General features: G+C 37.2%; 1 protein-coding gene across 1 annotated transcript in view; it reads right to left on the bottom strand.

Moving 5' to 3' along the window:
- Positions 1-1,213: 1,213 nt before the first annotated feature.
- pwp2h (PWP2 small subunit processome component) overlaps positions 1,214-19,858 on the bottom strand; it is a 29,063-nt gene continuing 10,418 nt past the window's right edge. Inside the window, exons 12-21 of the mRNA XM_084106840.1 lie at positions 18,890-19,037; positions 17,647-17,797; positions 17,359-17,539; positions 14,472-14,619; positions 6,436-6,544; positions 6,245-6,310; positions 5,858-6,076; positions 5,603-5,753; positions 2,998-3,072; positions 1,214-1,721 (exon numbers count right to left, since the gene is read on the bottom strand). Coding sequence (XP_083962966.1) covers positions 1,547-1,721; positions 2,998-3,072; positions 5,603-5,753; positions 5,858-6,076; positions 6,245-6,310; positions 6,436-6,544; positions 14,472-14,619; positions 17,359-17,539; positions 17,647-17,797; positions 18,890-19,037 — 1,423 coding nt within the window. The 3' untranslated portion in view covers positions 1,214-1,546. The remainder of the gene's footprint in view (positions 1,722-2,997; positions 3,073-5,602; positions 5,754-5,857; positions 6,077-6,244; positions 6,311-6,435; positions 6,545-14,471; positions 14,620-17,358; positions 17,540-17,646; positions 17,798-18,889; positions 19,038-19,858) is intronic.

Raw genomic sequence — 19,858 nt, 5'->3', positions numbered from 1 at the left:
AAGGGCTTCTCCTACTGCAAAGTGTAAATCATTTTACCATGTATTACAGAGACAGTATGCCTCCGGTCTCTAATATGTAACTGTATTTTGTCTCTCTAAGGATTCAACGTCTACCTCCCTCAAGGGGCAGAGGAAAGCTCCTAAATGAAGAACAGGAACTTGCTATTGTCAACATGGTGATTTCTGACAATTAAATAAAACTGAAGGACATTCAGTCCAGAGTTGTAGAGGACAACCTTGTCTTTGGGAACATTGCAGCAATCAGCATAGTATCCATTTCTCGGACTCTAGCTAAACACAGAGTCCGAATGAAACAACTATATGAAAGTTCCTTTTGATTGGAATGGTGAGCACATCAAAGAACTCCATCACCAATACGTCCAGGTAAGGTTATGTAATACAGTCATTATTGTACTATACATTAGTGTGTTTAAAGCAAACTACTATAAACCAGTAGGACATACAGTAGGTATACAGCAAAGAATTTACACATGCGTCTGATTACTTGCAGAGAGTCATGGAGTTGGATTATTAGATTACCTTTATTGTCACTATAAACATGTATAACGAAATTAGTAAATTGGAGGCAAATCAAGTCCCATATGAAATGATCTACATTGACAAGGCTGGCTTAATTTCCTCAACCCCATTGAGGAGTTTTTCTCACCCTGGACATGGAAGGTGTTTGACCATCGTCCACAGGACCAAATGTCTCTCCTGTATGCAATGGATGCTGCATGCCAAGACATCACAGCTGAACACTGCCACATTTGGATAAGGCATGCCAAAAATTCTTCCCAAGATGCCTTGCCAGAGGAGGTATCAGGTGTAATGTGGATGAGAACATGTGGCCAAATGCAGAAGACTGGGCAGATTAGAAGATGGCTTTTTCTGTTTGTATATTTTGTATTTTCACATAAAAATGTGGGTCCCATGGCCAAACCAGTTGAGAAACACTGGTTTATACAATTCTATGCCAAATATGCAATTCTATGAAAATATAATGGACAGCCTGCCACAAAGCCTGGCATTAGAACAGCAGAAAAAAAGAAAGAAATGGGACAAATAATTACAGGTATCCTTTGGGAGATGCCATGCTCAATAAAGCATTATTAGTCCATGTAGATAAGCTAAGTCTATTATTTTTATAAAATAAAATCCATTAGCTCATAAGTTCTTAAAGTGTTGTTAAAGTGAAACTCTGAACACTTCCTATGTTTAAATCATTTTATTTTTTTACACAATACAACAAAACATCTTTCAGGATACAAGAATAATAATAATTAAAAAAAAAGTATTATCAACAGGTTTATCAATAGTTGAGCACGTTCATTTTATATATAAAAATCTAAAATGCATCATGTCCGTTCTAGCAGGTTTGTAGGTACAGAATGCCTGTTTACATTGACAGAATAAACAGACCAGCACAAATAAAAAAAAAACAGAACACATCTCCTCCTGTTCCTTGTCCTAGCCCTGACCTGCTTTCCATTTATTTGGGTGATGTGCTGGCTCTGTTTCATTTGAAAAGTTCATGATATGCACTTCAGTTTTCCACCATTATAGGCTCATTCATCATATTCTCCTCACCATCTGCAGAGTCCATTGCCTCTGATGACGACTCTTCTTCATCACTGAGGGACTCTGCTGCTGTTCTTTTCATCCCTCTCTGTTTGGACAGAGCAGCGGCATAGCGAATGTTGTAAATGTTCCAGTCACAACTGGAAAGAAAACAAAAATGTTTAATCCTGATTAATAACTGGTGTGTTTTAAATATACACTGAACAAAATTATAAACGCAACACTTTTGTTTTTGCCCCCATTTTTCATGAGCATGTACATAACAGGCTTATTTCTCTCAAATATTGTTCACAAATCTGTCTAAATCTGTGTTAGTGAGCACTTCTCCTTTGCCGAGATAATCCATCCACCTCACAGGTGTGGCATTTCAAGATGCTGATTAGACAGCATGATTATTGCACAGGTGTGCCTTAGGCTGGCCACAATAAAAGGCCACTCTAAAATGTGCAGTTTTATCACACAGTACAATGCCACAGATGTCGCAAGTTTTGAGGGAGCGTGCAATTGGCATGCTGACTGCAGGAATGTCCACCAGAGCTGTTGCCCGTGAATTGAACGTTCATTTCTCTACCATAAGCCGTCCCCAAAAGGCGTTTCAGAGAATTTGGCAGTACATCCAACCGGCCTCACAACTGCAGACCACGTGTAACCACACCAGCCCAGGACCTCCACATCCAGCATCTTCACCTCCAAGATCATCTGAGACCAGCCACCTGGACAGCTGCTGCAACAATCGATTTGCATAACCAAAGAATTTCTGCACAAACTGTCAGAAACCGTCTCAGGGAAGCTCATCTGCATGCTCGTTGTCCTCATCGGGGTCTCGACCTGACTGGGCAAATGCTCACATTCGATGGCGTTTGGCACTTTGGAGAGGTGTTCTCTTCACGGATGAATCCCGGTTTTCACTGTAAGGGGCAGATGGCAGACAGCATGTATGGCGTCGTGTGGGTGAGCGGTTTGCTGATGTCAACGTTATGGATTGAGTGGCCCATGGTGGTGATGGTGGTGGTGGTGGGGTTATGGTATGGGCAGGCGTATATTATGGACAAAGTTGGTGCATTTTATTGGCATTTTGAATGCACAGAGATACCGTGATGAGATCCTGACCCGACCCCCCCAAACCCCTGCAAAGGAGAAGTGCTCACTAACACAGATTTAGAGAGATTTTTGAACAATATTTGAGAGAAATAGGCCTTTTGTGTACATAGAAAAAGTCTTTGAGTTCAGCTCATGAAAAATGGAGGGCAAAAACAAAAGTGTTGCGTTTATAATTTTGTTCAGAGTACATAGAGAATTGAACTATATTTAAACTTTATCCACAAAATGACTAAGAAAGGAAAACTAATAAATACATACATTTCTATTTTAGAATTGTGTAACTAGTAAATATTTGTGAAAAAAAAAAAAGCTTACAGTATGGACAGATCATCACTGTGTCTTTGGATGCTCTTCAGCAGCTGCTGCACAGTAGGCAGTATGGCTCCAGATCTGAAAAATTACACACGCCAGTCTTACGGTGGTCACCAACAACAGAACAATATTGATACTCTGAATACAGCACTGCAAAATGGGACTAATCTATATATTATCTAAAAAGATTTTTTATATATATATATATATATATATATATATATATATATATATATATATATATATATATATATATATATATATATATACTGTATATATATATATATATATATATATATATATATATATATATATATATATATATATATATATATATATATAAACACACACACACACACCTAAAGGATTATTAGGAACACCATACTAATACTGTGTTTGACCCCCTTTCGCCTTCAGAACTGCCTTAATTCTACGTGGCATTGATTCAACAAGGTGCTGAAAGCATTCTTTAGAAATGTTGGCCCATATTGATAGGATAGCATCTTGCAGTTGATGGAGATTTGTGGGATGCACATCCAGGGCACGAAGCTCCCGTTCCACCACATCCCAAATATGCTCTATTGGGTTGAGATCTGGTGACTGTGGGGGCCATTTTAGTACAGTGAACTCATTGTCATGTTCAAGAAACCAATCTGAAATGATTCGAGCTTTGTGACATGGTGCATTATCCTGCTGGAAGTAGCCATCAGAGGATGGGTACATGGTGGTCATAAAGGGATGGACATGGTCAGAAACAATGCTCAGGTAGGCCGTGGCATTTAAACGATGCCCAATTGGCACTAAGGGGCCTAAAGTGTGCCAAGAAAACATCCCCCACACCATTACACCACCACCACCAGCCTGCACAGTGGTAACAAGGCATGATGGATCCATGTTCTCATTCTGTTTACGCCAAATTCTGACTCTACCATCTGAATGTCTCAACAGAAATCGAGAATAACGAGTGGTTATTTCAGTCAAAGTTGCTCTTCTATCAGCTTGAATCAGTCGGCCCATTCTCCTCTGACCTATAGCATCAACAAGGCATTTTCGCCCACAGGACTGCCGCATACTGGATGTTTTTCCCTTTTCACACCATTCTTTGTAAACCCTAGAAATGGTTGTGTGTGAAAATCCCAGTAACTGAGCAGATTGTGAAATACTCAGACCGGCCCGTCTGGCACCAACAACCATGCCACGCTCAAAATTGCTTAAATCACCTTTCTTTCCCATTCTGACATTCAGTTTGGAGTGCAGGAGATTGTCTTGACCAGGACCACACCCCTAAATGCATTGAAGCAACTGCCATGTGATTGGTTGATTAGATAATTGCATTAATGAGAAATTGAACAGGTGTTCCTAATAATCCTTTAGGTGAGTGTGTATATATATATATATATATATATATATATATATATATATATATATATATATATATATATATATATATATATATATATATAAACTTTGACTGAAATAACCACTCGTTACAACCGAGGTATGCAGCAAAGCATTTGTGAAGCCACAACACACACAACCTTGAGGCGGATGGGCTACAACAGCAGAAGACCCCACCGGGTACCACTCATCTCCACTACAAATAGGAAAAAGAGGCTACAATTTGCACAAGCTCACCAAAATTGGACAGTTGAAGACTGGAAAAATGTTGCCTGGTCTGATGAGTCTCGATTTCTGTTGAGACATTCAGATGGTAGAGTCAGAATTTGGCGTAAACAGAATGAGAACATGGATCCATCATGCCTTGTTACCACTGTGCAGGCTGTGGTGGTGTAATGGTGTGGGGGATGTTTTCTTGGCACACTTTAGGCCCCTTAGTGCCAATTGGGCATCGTTTAAATGCCACGGCCTACCTGAGTATTGTTTCTGACCATGTCCATCCCTTTATGACCACCATGTACCCATCCTCTGATGGCTACTTCCAGCAGGATAATGCACCATGTCACAAAGCTCGAATCATTTCAAATTGGTTTCTTGAACATGACAATGAGTTCACTGTACTAAAATTGCCCCCACAGTCACCAGATCTCAACCCAATAGAGCATATTTGGGATGTGGTGGAACGGGAGCTTCGTGCCCTGGATGTGCATCCCACAAATCTCCATCAACTGCAAGATGCTATCCTATCAATATGGGCCAACATTTCTAAAGAATGCTTTCAGCACCTTGTTGAATCAATGCCACGTAGAATTAAGGCAGTTCTGAAGGCGAAAGGGGGTCAAACACAGTATTAGTATGGTGTTCCTAATAATCCTTTAGGTGAGTGTGTGTGTATATATATATATATATATATATATATATATATATATATATATATATATTTTAACTCTTTCCCCACCAGCATTTTTTTTAAATAAATTTGCCAGCCAAAACATTCAACATTTTGAACATGCAATATATCAAAATAAAGAACAGAGCATCTATCTGTATACACACATTTACATGTTTTCAATTACTTGGGTAACAGCTGAATAGTTGAGATTGACAAATGTTTGCAAAAAAAAAAAAAAAAAAAAAAAACCCTGGCACAAATAGTATAAGAATTCAATAACCAGTGTGAGCTTATTCTGAAAAGAGTTATGTTGCTGACCGATTCTTGAGCTTCTGTCCATGTAGGGTAAGCAGACACTGAGCCCAGCTGAGGTAGAACTGCAGGTGGTTGGACTTCTCTAATGTTGAGGCCACAAAGTTTAGAAGCTTATCCACATACACATCTGGAAGTGAGCTACATACCACTGTAACTAAAGCATCCAAACAATAACATGTAAAGAATGACAAGAAAATTAAGCATTTTGAATATGACAAGAAATCACAACAGATGTGAGCGTTTTAAAAGGGAACGCACTTTGGTCATAAGGGACTGCCTCCAGAACTTCTCTTATTAGTGGAATTTCATTCAGACGAAAAGACAGCAAAATTGCAGATGCCCACTCTTTTTTCGTCACCTGTCGCCGTATGCTTTTTGGTGTGACATCCATGTCCAGATCATATGGGTCAAACACCAGTGAAGCGTCAAGAGAGTAGATCAGCAAACCTTCAGTGGAGGCTGCTGCCCAACTGCGTCCTGAATGGAGAAGAATGCCAAAACTTCATTCCGTTCGTTATTTAATGAAAAAGTTGGGAAGTCTTGGAATGTTGGGAATGTTTAGAAATATACTGAAAGGATTACTAATGTGCAATTTGTTATATATTTTGCTCTTAATGTGTTGTATTGTATAGACAAAAACTATACCAGTAGGTGAGAAGCGGAGAGAGCTAACACGGATCTCTGGTTTAAAGCGTCTGGAGCTCATATCACCTGAGAGATATGGAGAGAAAGGCATTAGGAGCAACATTATATTCAATTATACTTTCAATGCTCCTAAAAGCATAACCCTTAGTTAAAATTGATTAGCAGGTTTATTGATAAATGAGTGGATTCACCTCTCTTGACTCCGGGAAGACTGAGCTCTATTCCGTCTCCATCCCCTGTACCTTCATCCACTAAAGACAGATTACCAAACTCTGTCATCTTACGCCTGTCGAGGAACTCCTGAAAACACAAGAACATGACAGAATTGCTATATAAGCTAGTGTAAAATAATTTTGTAATGCTAATCTAATGATTATTGCATGAATACGATTTAGAGGCATGTTAATAAAAAAAAAAAGGAAACTACTTTTTAAAGTGGTCATGAACTGCATTTTTTTATTTCTGATTCCTGAGGTGTACTTATAAATGTTAGTAGGGATTTGCCCTTTGATTTAAACACTGTTTAAATAGGTGGATCTCTTTTAAAGGGGACATTGGATGCAAAATTAAATTTTACATGGTGTTTGCATATGAATGTGCCCTAGCAGTGTGTGGACAACCACCCTACAAATATAACTCCAAAAATCTCCAAAAATCCTTAACCGTCTAAATTATCAAGCCATTTTGATTTTCTGAGCAGTATGACCCCGCTGACGGACTGTTGTACACTGTTGTACACTGTCCACCATTTTCTCCGTTCTCGAGCAGCAACAATGTCTTGTTAGCAATGTTGTTGGATGTAAGAGTGAACATAACAGTCTTCATTTACTTCCGACATCAGAGACGCTGAAGACGCAGTGGATTACTTTAAGTTTATGGGGGCACATTCCCTTCAAAAATATTATTTATTTATTTATTTATGTCTGAGTGAATCATTTTACACCAAACTGCTTTGTGAACAAGGGTCAATACAAAGGGAAAATACAAAACAGGTTTTGTTAAAAAGTTGTTACTCGATGGATCAGTACCAACTGTTCATGATCCAGCTTATAGTCCCAGGAGCGATACTAGTTACGGCAGTAATGAAAGGGAGTGTGCACACTTTATTACAGTTCATAGGAGTTGTATTACGGATATAAATGTAAAAAGAAATAAACAGAATGTTTTACTAGTTTATTAAGCACCTCCTGAAAATACACAAGCTCTGTATATTTTTTTTTACTGTTAGTTGTAAGTGTTTTTGTGTAATTTGATGTGTATGTTGATGATAATGCAAGGGAGAGAGTTAGTTTATGGATAAGACTTTAATGCACACTTCTTATACCGTTTTATTCATCTCTTACAGTGATTTTCTGAAGTGAAAACGGATGCTTCATGTTTTGTGTGATGTACAATGAACTTCATAAAACTCATCAGTAAAGTTTTGGCCATCATTCAGAAGGGGTCTGCTACAGCAGGCTTGTATTAATAGTGGATAAAAGTAAGATGACAACATAAGTTAGAACAGGCATAGTTTAGTTTCATTACAGTTACATCTCAATGCAGCATATATTCTCTGGCTCTGTAGGCATCATTGTCCGACTCCGGTTCGAACTGAACACCGCTACTGACAGTTTCTGATATTTTCAGTGCGTGAATTTTGTCCCATTTTGTTGCTGGTATGAGCTATTAAAGCTCTGCCCCCTCTTCTTGAAAAGGGGCCTGGATCACCAGCTCATTTGCATTTAAAGGGGGGGACACAAAAACAACACGTTTTTGCTCACCCCCCCAAAAGTGGAAATTTTAACATGCTACAAAAAATTATCTGTGGGGTATTTTGAGTTAAAACTTCACATACACACTCTGGGGACACCAGAGACATATTTTACATCTTGCAAAAAGGGCATCTAATGTCCCCTTTTAAGACTTCTATGTAAATGCCCACTGCTATTATTGGCAACATCTTTGAACCACACAGTATTGTTATTTCTGTTTACAAATATCCAAATTATCACAGAAGTAGAGATAAAAGTTCATAGTTTGGATATAAACACGGAAATCTACCTTAGCAGTCAAAAGAGCAAATCACCTTTTAAAACTAACATGGCGTTTCAAATAACAGTTGTATCCATTACATCGTTAAACCACTAGGTGACGTCAAGTGACTGTTAATGTATTTGACATTGAATGATTCATTCAAAAGATTTGTTCAAAAACACTGATTCATCCAGTAATGAAACAAATGAAGTAGTTATGAGTGAGTCATTGAATTATTCATTCAAAACCATTTTTTTTAAATCATTCAATTAAATTTAATATTTTTAAATAGACTGCAGCAATATTTTTTTGTCCTCTAGTAAATAGTTGTTATTCCTAGCTAGTTTAAATTTGTAAAGATTGCTCCATTTAGGAGTAAACGGACTACACAATTTGCGCAGAGATGTGGAATAAAACATCATTCACTTATCTTGGTTCCAGATGCGTTCTTTCTGACTGCTAACAGCAACACTACCGGTATTTGTTTGAATGTTGAGCCGCAGCTCATAATGATGTGATCGCTTCAAAATTATTTAAAGCAGGGTTTCTCAACCTTTTGCCTATGGCGACCCACTAAGGCGGAAAATAAACATAGGACCTAGACTACACCGTATGCTTATAATTAATTTCATGAAAACACAAACATTTTCAATAATTAGGCAGACTATGAGGCAAACTGATTTTTTTCTTTACTCACGTCAATGTGACACTTGAGACTGTCGCTCTGAAATGATATCCAGACGCGGTGGAATTTAGGAAAGGGTGACTCGTAGTGTCGCACACAAACTAGCTAGCTGTTGTCAGCCTATTCCTAATTTTGTTTTCGTTGACATGCGCACACTGCACACATATACAGAGTTTCCCACTGTTTGCGCATATAGAGTGCCGAAGTTATGACGTCACTTTGTAGGCCAAAACGCGGAAGTGAGTTAGCATTTTAGCACTACCGGTTCCCTCGCCCTAAAGTCTATGGGTTTTTTGAATGGGTTTTTGCTAAATCGCCTGAAATAAGGTCTGTGGTTAACAAAGCCTCTAAATATTTTCACGTTTTGATCTATGACATAAAACACACCAGTTATAACCTGCTTGTGATTTTTTTTTTACTTTATTGTGTCTTAAAAACGGTGGTTGCTAACAAGTTGCTAAAAGGGACTACATCCTTTGGCGGGGACTTTAGACGTCATCATGACAAACATGAAATCTCTCACGAGCCCGCGTTTCAGCTTCACGGTCTTAGAAGTTTACCTTTCAGTTAATATACATAACGTTATTTTTGTTTTGTCCCGAGATGCAACCACAAGTCATCGAATGAAATCTCGTTTGACCATTTTCCGTCCGATGAACATTACCCAGCGGAGACTCTGGGTTCGTGCCAGATGGAGTAAAAAAGGCTAGCAGTAGCAAGAATAAGCGTTTTTCATAACCAAATCAACAGCTAAAATACCTTTTGTCTTTCTCTTAAAATATCTAAAAGCTTGTTTACTTTGCCACTGTTTAATAGATTAGATCCGCTGCAGTTTTATTAAAGGCTAACGTTACGTTGAGAAATGTTTAATTAAAATATTCAAAATAATACCTGGTTTATTGACTTTTATTGTAACTTGTTTGGATATAATTATAGAAAGGCTGGGTCCTGCACCCTGATATTTGTGAACTTGGCTTTTACCCACTTATAATAATATGATTGTATTTGTAAACAGCATTACCGGCAGTTAAGGCATTAGGTAACAATGATATTAATCTTTGTTATTTTAGTAGTAAATGTTAACTATATTTAATTCGCTATATAAACGTGGACAATTCCCAGAGAACACGCTGATATGTATAGCCTTAATGCACTGTAAGTTGCCTGTCTGACACACAAATTAAATGTTAAACTATTGTATACTACTTGTATACTATTGTAACTACACTCCAGTCAGCTCACAGTAATGTGAATGTGAGATAAAATTTACTACACTGGCTCTCACATTGGGGCTTGTGGATTACCAGGTAAAAATATATAACGTTAGAAAATGTTAACAAAATTAGTATATGTGGTTTATTTAGGGAACATATATGGTTTAATTATAATATATTATAATAAGCATTTGCTATTGGACAATTCTCTTTAAATTCAACATATATAATTATATACAACTATTATATTAAATGTTTGGAATTTAACTGTGTTATGCTTGTTCAGAGATTATTTGTATAGTTATCTTAAATACATAGAACACTATTATAACTCCTCTATCTCTCCCTAGTTTTACTTATCAAGACTCGATTAACCTTGTCCCTCATGCTGGCCCTTACAATACCGGCAAGTAAACCAGAATCTAAGCTGCACTGTTCATGTCCAGATTTATAGTGGTTCTCTCCTCGATCTATGGTTTTTCTATCGTCTAAGAAAAAGGACTGGAAATTGATACGGCCATAACGTTAGTGCTTCTGAGAAAGCGCGTTTTTTCCTGGCGAATTAGCAAATGGTATGCAAACATACAATCAAACATAATACAGTGAAAGATAATCTTTAAAGTTTATTTGGGGCACAATGATCAGGCATAATAATCTTAATCACAAAGAAAATAATATTAAGGTTTATATAAACTAACAAAATAATAAACGAATAAATAAAACATTAACAAAAGATTAAAAAAAATCTCAGAGAGGCACGCATAAACAAAATTAGTTTCTAACATTTTTGGAAAAAATGAATGGGCAATATTTCTCATGAAAAAGTGGATAAGTGTTCATACCATAGACTGTAAAAATAGGTTCATACACAGCGCAGATCATAATGAGCGAGCGTGTTTTTTAAATAAAGTTTGAAGAAGCTTGATGATGACGTTGATCCGCGACCATGGTGTGCTGGTGTGCTGTAGTCCGTTTATAGCCTACTGTTAGCATTTTATATCTGACGGCTTTATTTAGGCTTCAAAATGTATAAATTTTGGATTAGCTTGTAAAGATTATCTTGATAGACAAAACGTGTTAGGGTCACAACTCTTTGTTGAACACAGATCTTATTTTTTGCGATTTTCCAAAAGTCTATGGGGAAAATGCATTGCTTTTCGATCGAGGGAACCCATGCGCCGCTAACTTCCGGGTTGTCCTACAAAATGACGTCATCACTTTGGCACTCTATTAACTATTCTCTTACATTGGTTCTTTATTTGTTTTAGCCAGCAGACTTAATATTTATCCATTTCTGGTCATAATTTGGAGCCAATGAGCATATGAACCGTTGTGCCGTGCTGCTTATTTTGATCACGCAGTAAAAATTAGAATCCAAAACAAGGACTGGTGGGACGTTGTCCTGCTCCACTTCAGACGCTGAGTGAAAGGAGAATTTTATAATGACGGAACACTCATTTAATATGACACTTTATTTAACAGGAAGAACAGCTCGATCAGCGCGTCATACGTCATTACACTATTTCAACGTCATTGCACATGCGCAGTCTGATCAAGTGTTTACATGTTCTCTCGATCAGATTAGAACAGTTTGCAATTTAGCGACCCCTAGAGGTAATGTGCCCCTATTTAAGTACAGCATGCGCTGTTCAGCCATTTTGTTGTCAGGCATTTGAGAGAGCACACAGATGATTTCCATCTCCATTCATACTTCACTCTTGAAAAGGCATTTAAGCATTTTCTAAAATCAATGTTATGAAAGTTATTTGGTGTTTTGTCATATTGTGATGTTGTATTTGAAGATGTTAGATGCGTGTACAATTTGAACTATTGGAATGTTGTCTATGCTATTATGTATGCTATGCTATCTATATTTGAAAATGGATGTATCAGATGAGGATAAACATCTTCTAAGTGTCTTGTAAGTTAACATATTTCTATTGTTGTTTTTTGCAGTTTTACACCGCTTCCATTAAATGCACTTGAAGTCAGCTCTGTCTTGGGTACTTTTTGGAGGAGTGTTAAGCTTGCTGCATAGCTATGTATAAGTACACATGGTGAGGGCAGTAAAACCGACTCAATCGGATCGACCGGTGTAACCGGGTCGCAACCAGAACACTGAGTTAAAGTGCTATCAGCCTGTGCCATCAAGTTTCATGCCAGAACTAGGTAATAATGCGAGGCAAGCACATCACATGTATCTGACCTATTTTTAGCGGCATTCAGTATGGGATTTGACTGTTCATAGATTAAGTAATCCAATTCAAATGGATCATATCGACTGTATCCTGGGGTGGGGTTAGACTAGCCGCACAATTTTCATTTAAACGTAATTAAATTAGTCGTTGCACACATCCCTAATTAGGAATCCTTTGAATGCATCCTTAGTATTCATCTATTATGTAATAAAACCTAGAAGTGGAAAACAATCATTTTCAGAGCTTGGTTTAATAAATGCCGTTTTTGGACTAACAAGGAACTAACCTTCCGAATTCCAAAACTTACAGTATGTTTTTAATCACACAATGACCTATTATGTCAAAAGAGGACTTTATGACCACTTTAATAAGTTAATTATTAGACTATACTGAGCTCATGTCATGTACCAGTAAAAATGCTCCGATACCAACAACCGATACTACACAGTGTTTATACACTTGTGTCAAGAAAAAGAAACAGTATAAAGGGGATAAAAAAAGAAGGCTGTCTATGAAGTAAATGTATCTTATTAGTGGAATATTACACAAAATATAGCAACACATAGCTGTGGTGCGCAAGCTGATAAAGAGAAAAATGCGCAGTGGGCTGAGCACACAGCGGCACAGACACGCGAGCTGGTCGAGCGCATCCCTTTTTCACTGACGTCAGTGGAAAGTTTGTAATTCAGTCGGATGTCAATGGCAAAGAAAGTAAAACGAAGCTTGTAGCTTATTATTAACGTTAACTGACGAGAGAGAGAGAGAGAGAGAGAGAGAGAGAGAGAGAGAGAGAGAGATGATCGTTCACTCTGCACGTGCTATTTGGATTAAAACTAAATCGTATATGCAAGTCAAAACATGAACTGTTACCTGATTTATGTATAACGAGCGATTCCCTACATTATTAAAGGACAACTCCGGTGAAAAATGAACCTAAGGGTAATTAACACATGGTTACCGAGTCAATCGTTCCCTGGGATGCGTTTTCATGAAAATCGGATGGAAAGAGTTTTATCTCTAAAAACAGAGTAGCTTATAACGCTAGTAAATGGGGCACAGAGTAAGTAAAAGTAAATCGCTAGTTAATACCACTAACAAGGCTCAAAATAGCCTCACACTAACACGGTAGCATAATGAGCGTCCCTACATGCAAACCGAAGCATTGAGAACTTTGTAAGTGTACAGACAGTTTAATAAGAAGATACTTTATAAAGACAGTACATTACGCGTTTACAGACAGGATCCATCTTGGAAAACAGTCTCGACTAATCGAGTCACGAACGTGTGCAAGTCAAGAAGTTCCATGAATTTTCAAAGCGCGCGCCCCGAAAAACCAGCGTCTCAGCGCAAATACTGAATTGAATTGTCTTTCACGTCTCTTGCTTGTACTGGCGAATTCAAGTGAACATAGACAGTATATTCAAATAGGGTTCGTGCGTTCGGTCTTAAAGGGGCAGCAGTCTTATAAACCTGCTGCTGTGTTTTAATGTTAATCAAACAATGGACAAATACAAAAATTAAAAATTACATTTATTTAGTAATGAATAGGCTATGCAGGCTTTTTCACATTTGATTGATTACTGTAGTTTTTTGTTGTAGTATCAAAATTGGAATCACTGGTGTCTAAACATGTACCACTGGCACTGACCCAATCCTCAGCACTGAGCCCTTCTGGAGCTGCTCTAAATATGTGCTGTACTGTTAAATGAAAGATAAAATATGATAGAGCAATAAAATGAAGAGTGAAAGTAACAGAAGTTCATAATACATTTTAGCAGGCTTAATTAAGCATGAAAATAACTGAAGGAAATATTTATTTGAACAAATTAAGCCAATATATTTTATTTGAATACTAATATGATTTATATTCTTTTGGTTTCTCTACCAATATTTAACAATTACAAATGCAGTGAAAATACAGGTATCGGTTATATGGTATCAGTATCGGCGAGTACCAAAAATGAAAGTATCGGTATTGGACTCGTTCTGGAAAAAGTGGTATCGGTGCATCCCTAATTAATAAACTAATTTACTCAAGAAATCCTCTTAATATGATCCAAATAGCAGTTTTGTTATCATGTCTAGATCTGCAGTGAGTACAAACAAGCAAGTACCTCCATAGCGTCCAGAGAGAGATTACAGGAGATCTCAAACTTCTTCATCAGGATTTGTTCCTTGATGTTATAAATGCACACAAACTTTGACTGTCCACCTGCAAGGATCGATTCACCATCCGCAGAGTAGCACAAGGAGGTGAAGGACCTACAAATCAGTTAGAGGAAATAAGTGATTAATGCCGTTTTTACATACACCTAGGTTCAGAAGGGTAAAACAAGTTTATTTGGGGTGGAAATATTTAGGCACCTCAGAATTCATTCTGTTGTTAATCAGGGAGTCACAAAGCGATCGTCAAACTATTTGCAAAACAAATAACACGCTCCAGGTGGAGTTAGAAGCTCGGGTTTTTTTCTAAAACCACCTTATTTATGTTGTTCTGTCGGATTATAGTGTCGATTTCACTGAATATGATCAAAAAAAAGCTTTAAACTATTATATATAATGTTGAATAATGTATAATATTACAATGGGAGAATATTTGTGGGTCCTGATAATGCCAAATTGTCTTAAATGTCAACCAGTAAAATGTTGCCTACATTATTCTTAGAGGTCGACTGATATTGTTTTTTGGATGGCCGATGCCGACATCTTAAAAGAGATATTATTTCGGCCGATATACTTCAGATTTATTTGAATTAATATTTAATAAATTAGAACAATGATTTGAAAATCTCTAAATTAAACAGACTTACTTTAGATGGCAAATTCTTGATTCTATAATAATCGTATTACATTATTTTTCACAAATAAAGAAATAGTTTTTTATATAAATATAAATAATATTTTAAATATTTTTTATTCTGTCTTCTAGTAGCTGTGCCAAGAGAAATCTGAATCATTCCCTTCCGAAACTTGCAGAGACGGAGATCGTGAGTAGGTGTCCATGAGCTAGGAGCAGGAAAAACTTTTGCTAGGTATTCTGATTAATTACTTTGTCATTTTGCCCCCACGTCCCCCCGATTGCGCGCAAGCTTCTCCTGTCCATACGGTAATCTCTCTACTGTGCGACAGAGAGTCGCGTGGTTATGCCGCAATCGTTAGCCTATTTTTACAAAAATTGCTTCTACGGGGCCATAACGTAAGCTATGGACAGCTTCACAGATCATATGTTTCACGCTGTCAATGCAGTGGTCTGCGTTGCGCTGATCTTATTCACACTATCGAGTGTAGGTGCAGCATTCTAACATTTTGAGTCATAATGAGCTGTTTGTGAAGAAATTATCCGCTTCCAAATTATGTAATTTTAATCACGAAATTGAAACATTTAAAAATGTTGCTCTTTATGGTGTGCGAGTGATAGAGCGCGGCAGCAACGAACCAACTGATCAGCTTACAGCGTAACAACATTGAATGCTTGGCCGAACAGCTGATCATAGCTGTACAGGGTGCCTTAATTTTCATCTCCATAAATATATTTAGTAGTAAAGGTAATTCAAGGGCTATAAATCAATTAATCTTTTGCTGATACTTCCTTGTCCTCATGGAGAGTTTATTTTTTATTTTATTTTTTTATTAACTGTTTTGAGAAATGGAAATGCACAATTCATGCATACAAATCTGTAGATATTAATAAATGAAGATGATTAAATTAGACATCAAAAGTTATTCTCCCCAATAATCTTTAGATCCCCCCCATGTGACCCATGTAAGGGGGGAATTCCCCCCCAGTTTAAAAAATGAAATTCAGGCCCTGTGAATATATATATGCTTCCTCTCATGCTGATAGGGTAGACATGATAATTGTTTGATGACAAGTTGATTGGATTGATTATTTGAACGTGCTCTCCCCGAACTTTGTTTATGAAACGTGTAGATTCTGCCATCGCGTCTGTTATAGAAGATATCGACAGCGCATTCATTTTAAAAGAGGAACAGAGAACCGCAATCAAGGCATTTGTCGATCGGAAAGATGAATGAAGAACATACGTCATTTACTCCGTTGCTCTGATTGGTTGTAGGTCTATCCAATTGAGTGCAGAGGCATTTTCTTTCCTGGTTCGGTTGAAACATGCCCCTTAATCACAGCCCAATGGAGCAGTATCAGACTCATATTCGGACTAGAATCAGAGTATGACGACGTTAGGCTAATGTTACACACTACATGAAAGGTAATTAAAAAAAAAATCCATAATAGACAGTTATTATATATGCTTGTATTTTTTTTTATTCAGTATCATTAAAATGATTGAATTTCATTATAGACTTCAACTCAATATTAATACAATTATTCAAAAATAAGCTAATTTAAAATAAGAATTTTTTTTTTTTTTTTTTTTTTTAGCATTTTGCTTTTTGGCCAAGAGCATTCAGAATTCAGGTTCCAGACCATAATTTTAATTTCGGTGCATCCCTACTCTCTATGTGTGTAGTATGGATTTTATGCACAATTTTTATACAGAATTTGGGGGCGGCAAAAGTCGTGGTCACACTAGACTTTGAGCATGCAAAATTTCTATGGACACTGCAGCGGGCGTAATATGATGTCACACTCTGCTGCGTCTTTATAAAAAAAAAAGTTCAGAACAGTTCAGAATATAATACATCCAAAATGTAAATAATGCAATCTACTCCACTTTGCGGTAATCCTGCAGATTTATAATTTGCGTTTTTTAAGCAAAGAGGCCGAGCCGTGACATATCAGGCTTCTATTGGTCACACGTCTTCACATGGAGATTTGCAGGTGAGAGTTCACCAAGCTTGAATTTTGGAACGCCGCGGAATTTTCTGTCTCCTGCATTCACATACGTATAAATGGAAGTCAGACCGAAAAGTGTAATATGACCGTCCCTTTAGATCACCAAAGATTTAAACCCCTAGAGTACTGAATAAAAGAATAGCAATTTGGAGATCATTTCCAAGCCCATCTGCTACTGTCTGACTTACTTTCCCTTGGCAGACTGTTTAGCAGTGATCTTGTCTGTCTCTTTACGTCCCATCTGCAGGTCATGGCGGCCAACAACACAGCCAGTCTGTCCTCCAGTCTGAGGGTTCCAGAATGTGATCTCACCATCCAGACAGGCCACTGCCATCTCTTGACCATCAGGACGATACGTTACAGCCAGTCCTGAATGAGCACAGGTGCAAGACATCTTAAAATAACTTTTCTTTCCAATCCATCTGCTCTATTTCTCTCTGAATAGTTTCACATCAACTGTCACTTTGTGAACTTGCCATCAGAGTTGAGCCGCAGGGTCTCTTTGGTCTGCCAGCTGTCTAGCATGTCCCACAGCCGGACAGTTTTGTCCCATGACACACTGGCAAGCACAGACTGGACTGGGCTGAAGCACAAGTTGCTGACCGGACCCTCATGACCACTGAGCACCTGCACCAGCAATAGAGAGTTACAAAGGACTGAATTCTTGGCCTAGACGGAAAATTATGGACCCACTGGGCCAAAAAACTTAAGGCCCCGATATACTTCAAGTGAAATCGAACAACAAATTTCAGTAATGTCATTTCCAACAAAATCAGTCCAAACCGAACTTTGTATGGAGTTCGTTTTGGGAGTTCGAAACAGCTTGCCGGAAAAGTTCGCTATGACTGCTAAACACCTTTGTACTACCATTGGTCCGTGGCAATTACATAATAGGTAATAATTCATTCATTCAATAATTAATTTCTCCTGTTCAATCAGTTGAATGTTTGAAAACATGAACACACTGGAGAGCTGCTTTATAGTAGAAACTGAAGTTGTACTTCTGATGAAATGAGACACTGACACTGTGTTTTTCATGTTTAATACGGTAAAGATGCTTGATTTTAAAAGACACACTACGCAGTTTCCGTTTTTCTCAAACAGTGATCCCTAGAGTCGCTGTGGGAGTACTTGTATTTAACGTTACTGTCGTAAATACCACTCACGCAGAGCCGTCGTTTTCTTTTCCTTGACTCTTCCGACCGCGCTTTCTTCGTCGACTCTGCCGAAGCTGTTAAATTAAGATACAAATCTTGCATAGTGTGCCTTCTATTGTAAGCAATCTATAGTATACAGTGCTATATAAATAAACGTCACGTGAATTGCAGAGCTTTCCACGTTGTTATGATCTGATGCTATTCTTATGCTTTTTTTTAAATGCTTGCCGTTTTCTCAAATTTGTTGTGTTTATTTTGTTAGAGAAGAAAGCGTGCAGCACATATTTACATATTCATCTAAACACCGCTCTCACCAGTGTGGGAGGCGTCGGATGTTCGCTAACAGAATATTGCTGCTCACATATTTCAAACTTCTTTTTGCCCTAAGCGAAGAACGAAAAATAACTTTGCCGCGAGTATATCAGGGCCTTATTTCAAACCTAATGTTTAGCTAACCAATAACTACATTATCATTTCTATTTTTACACCATTTAAAGAAAAAAAAAAGCTGTTTATTGATATAATCTGACAACTGTATGGAAAAAAAAAAAGGATATTACACCTCTAGCAGTCGTCCAGTCTGCATGGACCAAAGGAAGATCTCAAAGGAGTCCTGAGAACCTGCACACACCAACTCCCCACTACTGTCCACTGCCAGAGAGGAGAACTGGGCTGGTCGTGGTGATGTCATGGTACGGAAGTTCCGGTATCTGAGAGAACAGAGTTTAGCACACAGAGTTTATTTTTTATCTGTACCCAGAAATATAGATCTATCTACAGATGAAACTCGAAAAATTAGAATATAGTGCAAAAGTTCGTGTATTTCAGTAATTCAAATTCAAAGGTGAAACTAATATATTTAGTATATATAACTATATACATATGCATGACTATACTTTTCAGAGGACCAACATTTCTGTATTTTTTTTTATTTTATTGATTTCATGTAATATTCTACATTTCTGAGATTTTGAATTTGGGGTTTTCATAAGCTGTAAGCCATAATCATCAAAATTATAATTTTTGCATGACATTCAATTTTTTGGAGTTTCACATGTATCTATCTGCAAGTTATTTTTGTTTTCACAAAGTCAGAGTATCTCAGATGCTTAAAGATTGGTCTACTTTTGAATCACAATGGATTCAACTCAATTTCGAACATGGGACTAATAACAAAGACGGACTTGTTTATCAGTGATGCACCATAATGATTCCTTTACAGAAAATTTTTGTTTAGCCAAAACCCAAAAATAAAGTTGGTTTAATAATCAATTAATTACTCAAATTTATTTAATAATAAACTCAAATAAAAACATTTTTTACAGAAGACCATTTATATATAAACTTTTCTACTCCAATTCATTGTTGAAATAAACATTTTAAATTGTCTGCCATAAAAAATAAATAAATAAATAAATAAAAATTTAAATGCCATTAATTAAAAAGATTAACTAAAAATAAAATGAACATCCAATAGTGCATATTAAGCCAATGAGAAGCCAATGCTTCTCTCTTTGTGTTGTGTTGTTTT

This window comes from Abramis brama (genome assembly GCF_963993115.1).
Source record: "Abramis brama genome assembly, chromosome: 2".
NCBI classification, from domain to species: Eukaryota; Metazoa; Chordata; class Actinopteri; order Cypriniformes; family Leuciscidae; genus Abramis; species Abramis brama.
Note: the sequence above shows the minus strand (reverse complement) of the source record. Positions and strands in the feature narration are given on the sequence as shown.